The following is a 13,375-nucleotide window of genomic DNA, read 5'->3' as shown; positions in this document are numbered from 1 at the left end:
CTGTTCCATAGAATGACCGAGAGGCAACAAAACTCACGGGTTCAAGAGCAGGTGCCCTGGGTTCAAACCCTACTTGGTCACTTACTAGCTGTGTGATCTTAAGTTCGTGACCCCCAGCATCTTGACCAGTGAAACGAGGACGATAACAGTACGCAGTTACTGGGGGAAGTAAACGACTGTCAAGTACTCAGAATGGTCCCTGGCACGTAGTAGGTGCTCACTAAAAAATGGTCTCTAATTAGCCATGATGGATTGGTCATGCATTTTTGCTCAGACAGCAAACGATTATAAAGTGCCTACTGTGTGCCAGAGGCTGTGCCAGGTGCCCAGGACACTCGGTAAGAGGACACGTCCCCTGTCCCTGAGGCTCTTACGATCTCTTGGGGAAGACAACAAGCAGCCACCAAGCGTGGTGAGCTGCCATGGTAACCCATGACTTTGACCTCACCACAGCCCCACCCTGACCAGTTGAGCTACTTGGACGCAGCGATGACAGTGACGAATGCTCACACAGGGGAAGTTGGGAGGTGGTCAGCGGAGTGGGCAGCAGGGACAGAGCAGAGGCCCAGCCCTGGACCGGCCTCCACTCCTCAGCCACAGAAGGACCTGCACTGGGCTGGCCCTGCCCACGAAGAAAGAGGCTGTTCTCACCAGTCACCTCGACAGGCTGTGGCGCTCCCTGAGGGAGACGGATTCCCTCCCGCTGATAGCTAGGGCCAAGAGCCGGCATTCCTGAGGCCTCTGTGGCCCGGGCAGCATTCTCCCTTCCTCCCCGGGGAATCCCAGAAGCGGGGCGAGTCCGGCCAGCGGGTCTTTTGCCTTTTGCCCCTCGTGCCCAGCAGAGCACCTGGTTCAACGAGCAAAAGGCGCAGAGCCAGGGCTGCGGGTATCCACGGCCCCCCTGCCACCCACGGGGCGGAGCCACCATTTCTTGCCAGTGTTCTCGTGCTGACCTAGGAGTTTTACGTTATTTATCTCACTCCAAGTATCAGATGGGGCAAATAAAGCCCAGAGAGATCAAGTTACTTGACCAAGGCCACACAGCAGGTCGCTGGGAGGCCGCCTAGGATTTGTGGGCTCAGGAACTGGTTCCCAGCAGCCCTGACCTGCACAAGGGCATGAGTGCTCTGGCAGGCGGGCTGGGCTCTGCCATTCAACAGAGCGTGGTGGCTGTACCTATAGGCAGCCCCTGGCTTTGGGGCTGGGTGGCCCCGTCACATTTTCCCAAGGCTGGGAGCTGAATATGGGCTGGGCCCCCGTGGGGAGGTTGTCTCAGGCCTGCTTGATAATTAGGGCTCCGCAGTGCTGGCAGAGGGGCCCTGGCTGAGGGCTGAGCAGGGCCTGGGCTTCCGCATGCTTGGGGTGGGAGGGGGGGCCCCCTTCCTGAGGGGCAAAGGTGCAAATTAAGAGGGAGTCACTTCCATCCACCAGCTCCCTCACTTGGAGTAAAGAGTCGAAGGTTAAGAACCCAATGAGACGCCTCAGCAGATCCAAGTAAGGGAGAGGTGTCTGCAGTGATTTGCTAACACAGTGATTTTCCAGCCTATTCTTTCTTCACTTTGAATCCACAGCATTCTTTAAAAACACACACACACGATCTTACATGGAACCTAAGATTACATGGAATGGAAGCCAATCTAGGTCCATGGAGGTGGGGGCCCCTCAGAGCCCCACCTGCAGCCCCTCCCACAGGGTCCACCTTCCTGGAGCCCCTCGGGTGCTCTGGAACCCAGTTTGAAAATGTTGTTTTAAAACATCAGCTGGTGCCCAGCTGGCGTGGCTCAGTGGTTGAGTGTCGACCTATGAACCAAAAGGTCATGGTTCGATTCCCGGGCAGGGCACCTGCCCTGGTTTCTGGCTCGATCCCCAGTGTAGGGTGTGCAGGAGGCAGCCAATCGATGACTCTCTCTCCTCATTGATGTTTCTATCTCTCCCTCTCCCGTCCTCTCTGAAATCAATTAAAATAAATAAATAAATACAAATTAACAGCTGGAGCTGGGGTCTGCCTTGGGGGCTATTGGGGTGTGGATGGCCGAGTCTCTAGAAAGGAGACAGTTATCCTTGAACACCCCCAGGGGTCCCTTTCAGTGTGGACAAAATGACCACATGGTTCATTGATCCAAATGCTTTCTAGCCCCTTCCCTGCAAGGCCACTGAAAGGGAATTCAAGGTCACCTTCCCTAAAGCAGGGGTACAGTGGAGTCAGACAGGCTTGGGCTGGGTGGCCTTTGCTGGCATGAAGCACCACCAGGCCACAGATCTGCAATGTCCACCCCGGGCTTGGTCCTGGCTTCTGGGTTGCAAGACACCAGACAGCCCCCTGCCACTGACGTGAGCTCCAGTCCTGGACCTAGATCCAAACCGGAAGGAGTTAGACGGGTTTTGATCAGATCTAATCCAGGCCTTTTTAACCTGGAGTCTGAGATGGGCATGGGGGTAGGGCTGGGGGGTCCCTTAAAAGTGTAAAAATGTGAATCTTTGTGCATTCTTCTTGGGGCATTTATACTTTCTTCAGATCCTCTAAGGGCTCTATAACCAGCAAAAGATAAAGACTCGCTGTAACCCCCTCAGTTGCCACCTCCTTCAAGAAGCCTTCTAAGGTTTCCCTTAATTTATAATGATCTCTCCCTTCTCTGTCCTATCCCAGCTCTCGGATCACTTCAGAGGCTCCAGCTCAGTGACCTCGGGTCTAGCTGGAAGGAGCAGTGCTCACTCGCTCACTCGTCCCTGGGAGCTGGCTCCTTGCATGTTTGAGGTGCTACACTGTGGTCCAGTGAATGAAACCGGGCTGCTGCTGGTTTTCTGCTTATCAGTTACTTGTTTAAAGCAGAGGCCTGATAACCAATGACTACCTTAATCCCCTGGCAAGTATCCCAGTCATTGTATGCAAATACTGCTACTCAGTGGCTAAAACATTGTTTTTGTAAAAGTAATTTTAACGACATCCTGCGCCATCCTGTTGACTCCGCTACTGCTTATCGGCCCTCTCTGCAGAACCCTCTGTGCGCCAGGCCCCACTGTTCCACAGCTTGTCTCTTGACCTCTCCGTGACCCCGACCGGGGTAGGCGGCCGGCTGAGGTTATTTCTTCTGGCAGGAAAGGCCCTGGTTTTGAAGCTGGCAATCGGGGGTTCAAAGTCTAACGCAGGCCAAGCATCCTGGGCAGCTCACTTCATCTGCGTCTTAGAACTGGGCTGTTGATCGTACCTGCCCTGGGCATGGGCAACACAGTGAACATGTGAAAGCACTTACAGTCCTGTAGTCACATAGAGTACAGTCACATGTCGCACCCCAGTCGACACGGTATCCATCACGTATGGCACCACAGTCACGTGACTACTGTAGCCACGATAGCACTACAGCCACATGGAGTACCACTCGCACTCAGTACTACATACAGTCTCACGTACAATGCTACAGTCCCGTGTAGCACCACAGTCACATAGGCTATGGTTGTCACATACAGGACTAGGGTCACCTATAGTACGAGGAGCTCCAGGATATGTGGGGGACTGCGAGGAGGCCAGTGTGGCAGGAGCACAGAGAATGAGGGGTGAGGAGGGTGTGGTGTGTGAGGGAGCCTGGTGGGGGTGGGGGAGCAGGATAAGGGATGGGGGCAGGGAAGCCGGGGGGGGGGGTGGGGGAGGGAAGGGGGTAGGGCACATTCCTTCCTCAGACACTGGGGATATAGCAGTGAGCAGTGAAGACAAACGTCCCCACCTAGAGCTGACAGTTCAGTGCGGGGCAGACAGATAATAAACAAGACACATAAAATAGCCGGGTGGATCGCAGCAAGTGCGAAGGAGAAAACAAAGGAGGCAAGGCCCACGGATGAGGCCACGTGGGAAAGGAGGGAGCGGGAGTCCAGGAACGGGTCTGCTGAGTGCCTGAATGAGTGCCGGAACCACTGGGGCCTCGCCTGTCCTGTCCGCTCTCTTCCTCAGCCTCCAGACATGCACGTATCTTCGTAACTCACCCTAAGGCCCTCACTGGTCCCCGGCGACAAGCGCACATTTGAGGTTCGCTTTCCTCCTGCTCGTTTGGCTCCAACTGCCTCCTGACCTGTGCGCTTCATCTGAATAGCGTCTCAAACATTCCCTTTCAAGTATCTTACACACGTGGGATATTCTTCCGATGGTGTCTTCTGCAGCCAACAAGGAGAACGCCTTATCACCTTCTAAGTGTGGTCCTGCTTTTGCCCAAAGACAAAGGAGAGGGTGTTGGGTCTGGAGCCCTCCCTGCACGGATGCCCAGAATGATGCTGGATTTGGGCGGCAGCAGGTTGGAACCAGGTCTTCAAGGACAAGTGGCAGTGATTGCAACTGCCAGGTCTCTTTCCAGGATAGAAAAGGAGGGCGAAGCCCAGCTGCATGGCTCAGTGGTTGAGCATTGACCTATGAATCAGGAGGTCACGGTCTGATTCCCGGTTGGGGCATATGTCCGGGTTCTGGGCTCAATCCCCAGTGTGGGCATGCAAAAGGCAGCCGATCAATGGTTCTCTCTCATCCTTGATGTTTCTATCTCTCTCCCCCTCTCCCTTCCTCTCTGAAATCAATAAAAATATATTATAAAAAATAGAAAAGGATAGCTAAGAGCTAACTTCTCATGAATAAGGTCGAGATGGTTTTCTCAGTGGTACCTCAAACAGTAAGAAGATGGAAATGAACCAGAAGTAACCAGCATGCCGAGGAGGTTGGGAGGGCTCTGTGCAGGGGCCCGCAGGGGCCCTGGGCTCAGAAAAGCTGAAAGTTCAGAAGCGCCTGGAGTGGGCTAGCTAGACCAAAGCAGGAACCGTGGCCTCCACCGCTGAGCCACGCCGGCCGGGCCTAAGCAGGACCTCTTGATTCAGGTTCGGTGTTACTGAGCCTAGGGAGCATTCTTCGAAGCCCAAATAGACAATTTGGTGATTTTAGGATAATAAACAGGAAGTTGTGCTCATTGGAAAACTTAGGCCACACATTACCTGGGAAGCTACAGGTTAAAAATATTAACATCTCCTCCAAGAGAAGAAATACATCCATGGCAGATGGCTACCTGGTGGCTGCTGGGGCGGGGGGCGGGGGAAGGGGGGCCTGTCCTACCCACCGAGGGTGTATTTTCTAACCGAGTTGCTTTTTCAATGAGATGAGCAGCCACGAGGACAAACTGCTTTTGCTGGAGTCTCCTCGCAACTCAGGGAGCTTGGCCATCGGTTTCTTTCCTGGGATGGCCGATCCACACAGGAGAATTTTAGAGCGGGCTAGGATCTTAGTGGTCCTTGTATCGCCTCTCACTTCACAGGTGTGTTTCTTAGCTGCAGCCGGAAGCAGGGTCTCAGCGGAGCCCAGTCTAGAACCTTCTGGCCTCTGGCCTCCCAGCCCAGGTGAGCCCGGCAGCAGGGGGCGTGACCCTAGAGGTGGCCGCTTTTGTTCCCCAGGGGAAGGAGGTGGGCAGACAGAGGGAGGTGTTTGTCCCGTTCGGGAGGCAGGCCGAATGGTAAGGCCCGTTGTCTGAAACCTCGGGACCGGATGCCACATGCTAGGAGCTGAAGGGCTTTCCCCAGATGTGGCAGGTAGGACGGGTAGCCCACCTTCCCGGCTGCCAAATGGAAGCCTGGTACTTTTCCCAGAAATTCCCACCAAAGGCTGCATTTGGGGTGCGGATTGGGGAGATGGCACCGCTATCTCCCAAGCCACCCGTGCCCTTGTGACCTTCATCACATGCCAGTTGTTTAGTGCAGCACTTTTGCCCCGATGACTCTGCGTCGTCCCGTAAGATGACCTGTCTGAACCCCTCTCCTCTCTCTCCTTTTTCCTGTTCTCATCAGTACCGGCCTAACGCTGAGTGTGAGGTACGAAGTCCCTGCTGACCTCCCAAGCTCTGCAATAGTTTCCTTCTTTGCCTTCTCCCTCCCTCCCTCCTTCAATTCCAGCCCGGAACGCAGCCTTTGATCGGGTAGTTTCTTGCGCCTGGATTGCCCTTCTCACATCCCTTCTGGTTGACTCTTTAAAAAATATATATATATGTGTTTTTTTTTATTGATTTCAGAAAGGAAGGGAGAGGGAGAGAGAGAGAGATTGAAACATCAGTGATGAGAGAAAGTTGTTGATGGGCTGCCTCCTGCACACCCCACACTGAGATCGAGCCCGCAACCCGAGCATATGCCCTGTCCAGGAATTGAACTGTGACCTTCTGGGTCATAGGTAAGGTGACCAGATCGTCCCACTTTTGGCGGGACAAAACCGATTTTTAACAATTTGTCCTGCGTCCCACGGCGTTTTAAAAAAGTCCCTATTTTAAAAAGATTCTTTCCAAAAATAGGGACTTTTTTAAAATGCCGTGGGACACGGGACACGTTGTTAAAAATCGGGATTGTACCGCCAAAAGCGGGACGATCTGGTCACCTTAGTCATAGGTCAATGCTCAACCACTGAACCACACCGGCTGGGCTGATTGACCTTCTTCGAGGCTCACTCAAATGCCACTTCCTCCATGAAGCTTCCCCTGAGCCAGTTTAACAGCTCCACTGGGCCTCCTCTGTTTTGTGTCCCCTCAAAATTCATGTTTACCTGGAACCTCTGAACATGACCTTATTTGGAAATAGGGTGTTGACCTAGGAAACGTCCAAACCTGTAGAGCATCTTTTTTAAGAGTTTATTTGAGCCAGAAAGCAAAATCTTAACGAATTGAAAAGATGCTCTGGAGAATGGCCGTTTCGCAGCTCATTTTCCATTAGAATCCAAGGAGGAGACTCAGGAGCGTTACCTGAAACCCAATGCTCGTAGGTGAAGGGGGCGGGAGAAAGCCACGGGGAGAGGGAATCCCTGGGATTGGATAAAAAGAAAAATGGAGAAACACGTACTTCTCTGACATTGCTGGGTGCGGGATAGTTAGCAGTTAATATTTACAGCGCACAGAGATGGTGTTCGGGGAACAAGGGAACAGTGAAGGGTCTCTGGTCTCTGCTCTGGTGCTTACACGAGCCCTGAGGGGTCTGAAAAAGGAGATTCCTCTGACAGTTCAAAGGTATGTTATCTTAGATGCAAAAGACAACAGACAGGCTCAGTTAAGGTAAAGACTGATCTTTGTCGAGGAAGCCACAGGCCCAGGATGTGACTACCACAATGACTCACTTTTCGTGAGGAGTTTTCATGTTCCGGTCATCCCGTGTGGTTCCTCTCCGTCTGAGTTCGCAGGGCCTGCCATGCTGGCCTCCCCTGAGCTCGTCAGGGTTAGCAGGTGGCCCCTTTTTCGTCCACTGAGGTCTTTGGAAAGGTAATTGGTTAAGGATCTCCAGGTGAGGTCATACCGAATTTAGTGTGTGCCCTAAACCCCATGAGGGTGTCCTTCTAAGAAGATGAGAGGACACAGAGACACACAGAGCGACAAAGCAGACACCCCCGTGAAGACAGAGGCAGAGACCGGAGAGAGACTGCCACCAGCCGAGGACACCACCCAGGAGCCACGAGGAGTCACCAGGGGCTGGAAGAGGCAAGGAAGGGTTGTCCCCTAGAGTCTCTGGAGGGGGTGGGGCTCTGCCAACACCTTGATTCCAGCTCTGTGGCCCCCAGAGCTGTGAGAGAATGTGTTGCCACTGTTGTAAGCCACCAAGTTCGTGGCAGTCTGTTATGGCGGCCACGGGAAACGAACGCACGCCGTAATCTGGGCCTTGACTGTGAGCACCTGGCCGCGTCTCTCTGTCTTCATTCATCTTTATTGTATCTAGCCCCCAACCTGGACCCAGCGCTGCACCAACGCTGGCAGACACTCGGCAGGCTTTGCTGAGGTCTCGCGAAGGCTGCCGTCCTGGGGCAGATGGGCCTGGGCCTGCCCCAGGGTCAGGAAGGAGAAGAGCATGGGATTTGCTGGATGGATGTGATGGAGAATGGGATTCACACATCTACATCAGAGGCTAGCTCACGGCTGGCTGCTTTAGGAACAGGGCTAGAGGCGCACACACTGTCAATTCCGTGGCAGCAAGGCAGACGCAACTGCGAGCCAGTTCTCACACCACCTCCCTGAGATGGGTCCCCGAGTCCCGGCTCTACCCCTCCTCGATGGGGCGCTCAGGCCCTGGTATGTGGCCCCTGCCTCTGCAAGCCTGCCATCACGGCTCAGGCCTCTGGTCCAGCCACGTCCTCGTACCGGACCCAAGGCTGGAACAGCCACTGCAAATGCTTCCAAACAAACAGTCCACTTCTCCTCCTCCTCCCCCTCCTCCTGTAAAAACCATGTCAAGGTCAAAGACGTTGGAGGCTGGGCCAGCTGACTAGCTGGCCAGGAGCCTTTGGGGGGAAGAGGCATGGGCCCAAGCTCTATAAATGCTTTCATGGGAGGAACCCCAGGAGGACATGGAAAATAAAAAGGAAGAAGAGCCTTCCCCTGAGAGACCCTAACCTTGCCTAGCCCTGCCGTGGCACCCTCGGCACATGGGGGGGACCTCTCTAATTCCTGGAGCCTTTGTGTCCCTTTAAGAAAAGCCCTTATTTGGGTCACCTTTACGGCCTAAGGCACACTACTGTCCACAAATATTGCCAAATCCTGTTTGACTCAAGGTCATTGTGTGAAACTGGATAGGCACTCGCCCCCAAAAGTAAACAGACCTTTCCTGGACCTGCGGGCTGTTGGCAGACTCGGCTCTTCCTCCTTTCTTTCTCTCTGGGGGCCTTTCCCCCCCTGAGTCCACCCCACCCCAAATCCAAGCTGGAAGGGCTCTCAGAGGCAGCCCCTCCTTCCACCAAAGGAGGCACAGCCATCTGCGGTTTGACACTACCACCTGTCTAACCTCGCTGCAGGCTGCAGGGGGCGCTGCCCTCCCAGCTCTCTCCAGCAGCTCCAGGACCTACCCAAGGCCCATGGTTCACATCACCCACCCCGCAGTCTCCTGGGAATCCCCCACTCCACCACACTTGTCCCTTGGTCCCCAAGTCCACTGGGCCCCCAAACACTCCTAGGTCTGGAGATGGTCCCTGGGCCCAGATGGGCTCAGGCAAGATTCCAAATTTCCCACGGCGACAGCGTGACAGAGAGGGGACAGCTCATTCAAAAGTCGCTCCAGTAATTGGCCGGATAATTATGAGTTACAGGGAGCGTTCCTGGTCACCCCAACAGGTCTGGTGACTGAACCTAGGGTGAATGGCACTGGGAGTTTCGGGGGCCCCGTGGATCCTGTTTCTGGGGACCTGGTGCCACTTTAAGATATTTCCCATTGGTCCTGGTTCATTCCCTGGAAGAGAGGGTCCAGCCCGAGTGAGGTGGGGTGCGGCTCCCAGCGTGTGAACTTGCAGGGCCCACTCTGCACGCTCCCCCCCCTCCTCCCCCAATGCCATAGGCTTCTTTCAATTTAGGCTTGTTTATAGTCAGTCAAGTTTTTCCAGATTGACTCAAGGAGTTCTTCGTGTGCCTCCTGCAGCCAGTTACAGGAGCAGCGAGAGACGCAGGACTGGGGCCAGCTGGGAGAGTCAGAAGAACGTTTCTGTGGGATGCAGACAGCTAAGGAATGACAATCACACGCGACGGTCCTCAACTCCACGTCCCCCTGCAAGGACACCCTCATCTGCCCTCCTGAGCCCCTTCCCCGGCGCATCATCCCGAGGAAATGAAACTGCTGAGAACAAGTCTTACTTCTCCTTTTTCTGTGTGTCCAAGGGTTAAAAACACTCCCAAACTCCCCTTCCAACTGCAAGGTCAAGCAGCTGTCCAAACCACCCAAGGAGAAGCGGGAGCCCCGGACAGCAGACCCCGGCTTGCCCGGGCCAGGACGCCCCCGCCGGCCGGCGAGGGAAGAGTTAAATGGTGATCAGCTTTGGCTGATAGCTCAGGCTCCAAAGTTCAGTCCCAGTCCCAGCCACCCCCCCGAGGAATTGTAAATCTCGGGGCAGCATTTAACAAAACAAAAGCAACCTGGAATTACATGCAGGTTTGGTTTTCTACATATTTACTTAATCTCCCAGGTATGTGGCCCCCTGTCAGATCAGCTGGCTTTGCTGGCCCTTTCACCCCCACCCCCCCCCCTGGCTCTCAACAGTTTAAGTTTCAAACGAATTCCCTGTTTTTGCTCTTCCTCTTCACAGGGCTGGGTGAGTCAGCCTGGCTAGGGTTGGAGTTGGGTGACAGCCGGCTCACCCTCCCCGCTCCCCGGCACCAGGTCTGGGGAAACTGGAGAAAGAGGTGCTGGGACTACCAAAAAGTTACAGGCGGCGCTGGGAGGCAGGGATCCCCTCCCAGGCTGTTTTGGGGGGTGGGGGTGCGGGGGGTGGGGACAGGGTTGAAGGTAAGAACAAGGGCTCTTTATCAGCTGCCGGTTCCCGTCCCCCCTCTCTCCAGATTTCCAAACACCTGGGCCTCCCAGCGCCTGTCAAGCCAGGCTAGACCATCAAAGACCACTTCCCCTTTTTTCAAACCCAAACCAAGTATATCCTCTCTCTCGGTGCCTCCAGCGCCGCAGCCGCCCAGGTTGGGGCTGGGAAGCGGGTTGCCAAGGAAAATACGAAGCGCCAGCAAGCAGCCGCTGGCTCCCAGCTCTCCCCAGGAGCGCACACACCCTCCACTCGCCGCGGCGGTGGCGAAGAGGGGAAGCGAGGAGGGGGGGACGCAACACCTTCCCGGGGAGGGAGGAATGTGGGAAATGGGTGGGTCTCCCAAGTTTCGGGGTGGGGGTGAACAGCCAGCCAAGCCACGGATCCTACGGGAGCAGACCAGCTCCGGACCTGCCAAAACAGACAGTCCAGGGCCCGGGAAATTTACAAGGTGAAACTGACTAGCTCAGCGTTCGCGGGTGGCGCAGAGAAGTCGGGCGGCGGGCGACTCTCAGGTCCCGGGCGCGGGTTCGGGCGGCGGCGGCAGGTGGGCGCACGCCCCCCCCCCCAACACACACACACACACACACACACACACACACACACACACACACACACCCCGCCTCCGCTCCCGTGGTCCCAAGCAACTCCGGCCCCCACCCGCGGGACTCGCCTCGCCCCCCATACCTTCCTGGCGCCGCGTTCTGCGAACTCGCGGGCGAGCTGGCGCCCGATGCCTCTGCCGCCGCCGGTGATGAGCACGTTCTCCCGAGACAGGTCCCGCAGCTTGGCGGGCAGCACCAGTCCGACGGCCGCCTTCGCCACCAGATAGATCATCTGGAGAGGGAACACCACCAACGCGCCCAGCCATTTCCACACCATCCTCCGCGCCGCGGAGCCGGGCAGGGCGGGGGGCGAAACTCCCCGAGCCGAACAAAACAGGAATTGAAAAAGAAAACACCTCCAAACAATAATAAATAAACGGAATGAGGGGCAGAGAGGCGTCCCACCTGGCCACTCTGGAAATCACCTCTTCCCAAGTGCAAAGCACCGGGTGAGAAAAAGAAAAAGAAAGAAAGGAAAAAAAAAAAAAAAAGCAAAGATAAATCCTCCTGGGGAGGAGAAAACGAGTCTCCGAAGGTTGGGACAGTAAGAGGGGTGGAGGGGGAGCCGGAGGTGGGAAGTTCTAACAAGAAGTTTCTTGCCCCGGCTGCCGTTTCGGCTGGGGAATTCGCAGGTAATGTTTACAGGCTGACAGAGGAGTTTAGGCAGAGGAAGGGGGGGAAAAGGGCACCAACCACACGCGCGCACCCTGCTACAGTCCCGCGGTTTCAAAGTGCAAGATGAAAAAAAAAAAAAAAAAAAGCTGTTTCCAAATTGTAGCGCTTCCCCACCCCTTCTCCAGGAAGGAAAAAAAAAAAAAAAAAGTGGGGGGAAAAGTGCTGGGAGCTCCCAATTTCAGCCCGCGAAAGGCTCCCGACTCATTGCTATTCTTGGGCTCAGGAAATTGCTTAAACGCGCTCTGATTGCCAGCAACGTGCAGCAGAAGTGGGGGGTCCGGGTGTCAGTTTCTTTACGTGCATGGCTCGCCCTCGCGCGCGCTCGCTCTCTCCGGCTCCCTCCCTCTCTCTTCCAGCCGCGGCTGGGAGTTGCCGCCCGATCCGGCTCCCTTTCTCTCCCTCGTTAGCATTTATTGCCTTCTTTTTGTCCTTTCCAACTTGGAGAGGGCCCGGGTGCGGAGCGCGCGTGGATCGGACACCCGGGTCTGCGCCGCCTTATTCATTCGCTCCTGGGGCGGCAGCGCGCGGAACTAGAGGGCGGCCGTTTTTCCCCCCATTTTTTTTTTTTTTTAATACCCCATTAAGTCTGATTGACAGTTAAAGTTGGTCGGAGGCTTCACTCCCGTTCCTCTGACTGGCTGCCGCGGCTTCCCCTCCCCCTGCGCGGTCGCGGGGCGCGCGCGCGCGCGCGCGGGCGCGCCCCCGGGTTCGCTCCGACGCGAGTCCTCCCGGGGCTGGCTCCCCTATTTGCAAGCCGGGGCTTGCCGGCGGTGCCTCTGAGAGCTCGCAGCTGTAACTCCAACGCGCTGGAACCGACTCCTGCGAACCGGCTCCCTCGTCGAGACATTCCTCCTGGTCCCGGACGCGGTCTCCCGGAGCGGGGGTGCCCCGGGGACCAGGTGACTGCCCCCCGGCGTTCGGGGCAGGCCCGGGGGAGCTCGCGCATGCCTTGATCCAACCAGGTCGCCCAGGGTTTAGGTCGGGCCGTTTGGCCGCCCCCCAGCCTGCAGGTAGGACCAGGAAGCCACTCCCGACCTTTGCCCAGACGTCTTCTGTCTTCACTTAGCGTGCACTTTCCCAAGCTGCGCCGGGAGTCTCGCGCTGATGGGGGAAACAGCTGGGGAGCAGGGTTTTGCTGTGAGGAGAAAAGGTGGGCAGGGTAAGGAACTCTGCCCCCAAGGTGCCAATAAAATCCCCATAAGATTAGGTGGGAGCGTATTTATTGCTCATCGGGGCTCGAATTACCGTGACTGACAGCAATTTCCTTAATAACAAAAGCCTGTAAACAAAACGTCCTGAGCCAGTGCCCCCTGTGCCGCGCTGGCGGCGCCTTCTCTCCGTGGCTCTCCTTGGGCTGCCCTCGCTGGGCACCCACCCTGTAGCCTCCTGTCTTCCCCCCAGGAAGCCCGTCGCCCCTGCTGGAGGGTGGGACCCAGCTCTGCCGAGCTGTCTGTTGCAGGAAGTCTGGGAGGTGACTCACTAAGCAGCAGCCCCAGTTAAAAGTGCTGATGGGACTTGCTTCCTGCTGCCCCCACGGGTCCAGGCCAGGAGGAGTGAGGGGGGAGCCAGGGAGCTGCGCTGCCATCTGGGTCAGCGGCTCTGCAGGCAGGTTTGTTCAGGCCTCCCCGCCCCACGTTCCCGGTGCCACCGCTGGAGTCAGCTCGGCCAATGCTGAGGACCCTTTGAGGAAGTCCTTGTGAGCTAGGCTGATTTGGGGAGAGGTGGCTGGGGTTTACCTCCTCCTCCGCTGCAAAGACCCCCCCCCCCCCCCCCGAGTTCCGGGGAGAAGTTCTGCAGGGGAGGATCTTCCAGGTGAACT

At 56.2% G+C, this 13,375-nt stretch overlaps 1 protein-coding gene across 2 annotated transcripts in view; it reads right to left on the bottom strand.

Annotated features, from left to right (window-relative positions):
- Positions 1-12,964, bottom strand: part of DHRS3 (dehydrogenase/reductase 3) — a 41,554-nt gene extending 28,590 nt beyond the window's left edge. The window contains exons 1-2 of one of the 2 annotated variants that reach the window (XM_079776767.1): positions 12,802-12,964; positions 12,592-12,691 (exon numbers count right to left, since the gene is read on the bottom strand). Coding sequence is in view for 1 of the 2 variants with exons in the window: in XM_079776766.1 (XP_079632892.1) it covers positions 10,964-11,158 (195 nt within the window). In the remaining variant the exon portion in view is untranslated. The other variant, XM_079776766.1, reaches the window with a different exon arrangement.
- Positions 12,965-13,375: the final 411 nt, after the last annotated feature.

This window comes from Cnephaeus nilssonii (assembly GCF_951640355.1).
Source record: "Cnephaeus nilssonii genome assembly, chromosome: 7".
Classification (NCBI taxonomy): Eukaryota; Metazoa; Chordata; class Mammalia; order Chiroptera; family Vespertilionidae; genus Cnephaeus; species Cnephaeus nilssonii.
Note: the sequence above shows the minus strand (reverse complement) of the source record. Positions and strands in the feature narration are given on the sequence as shown.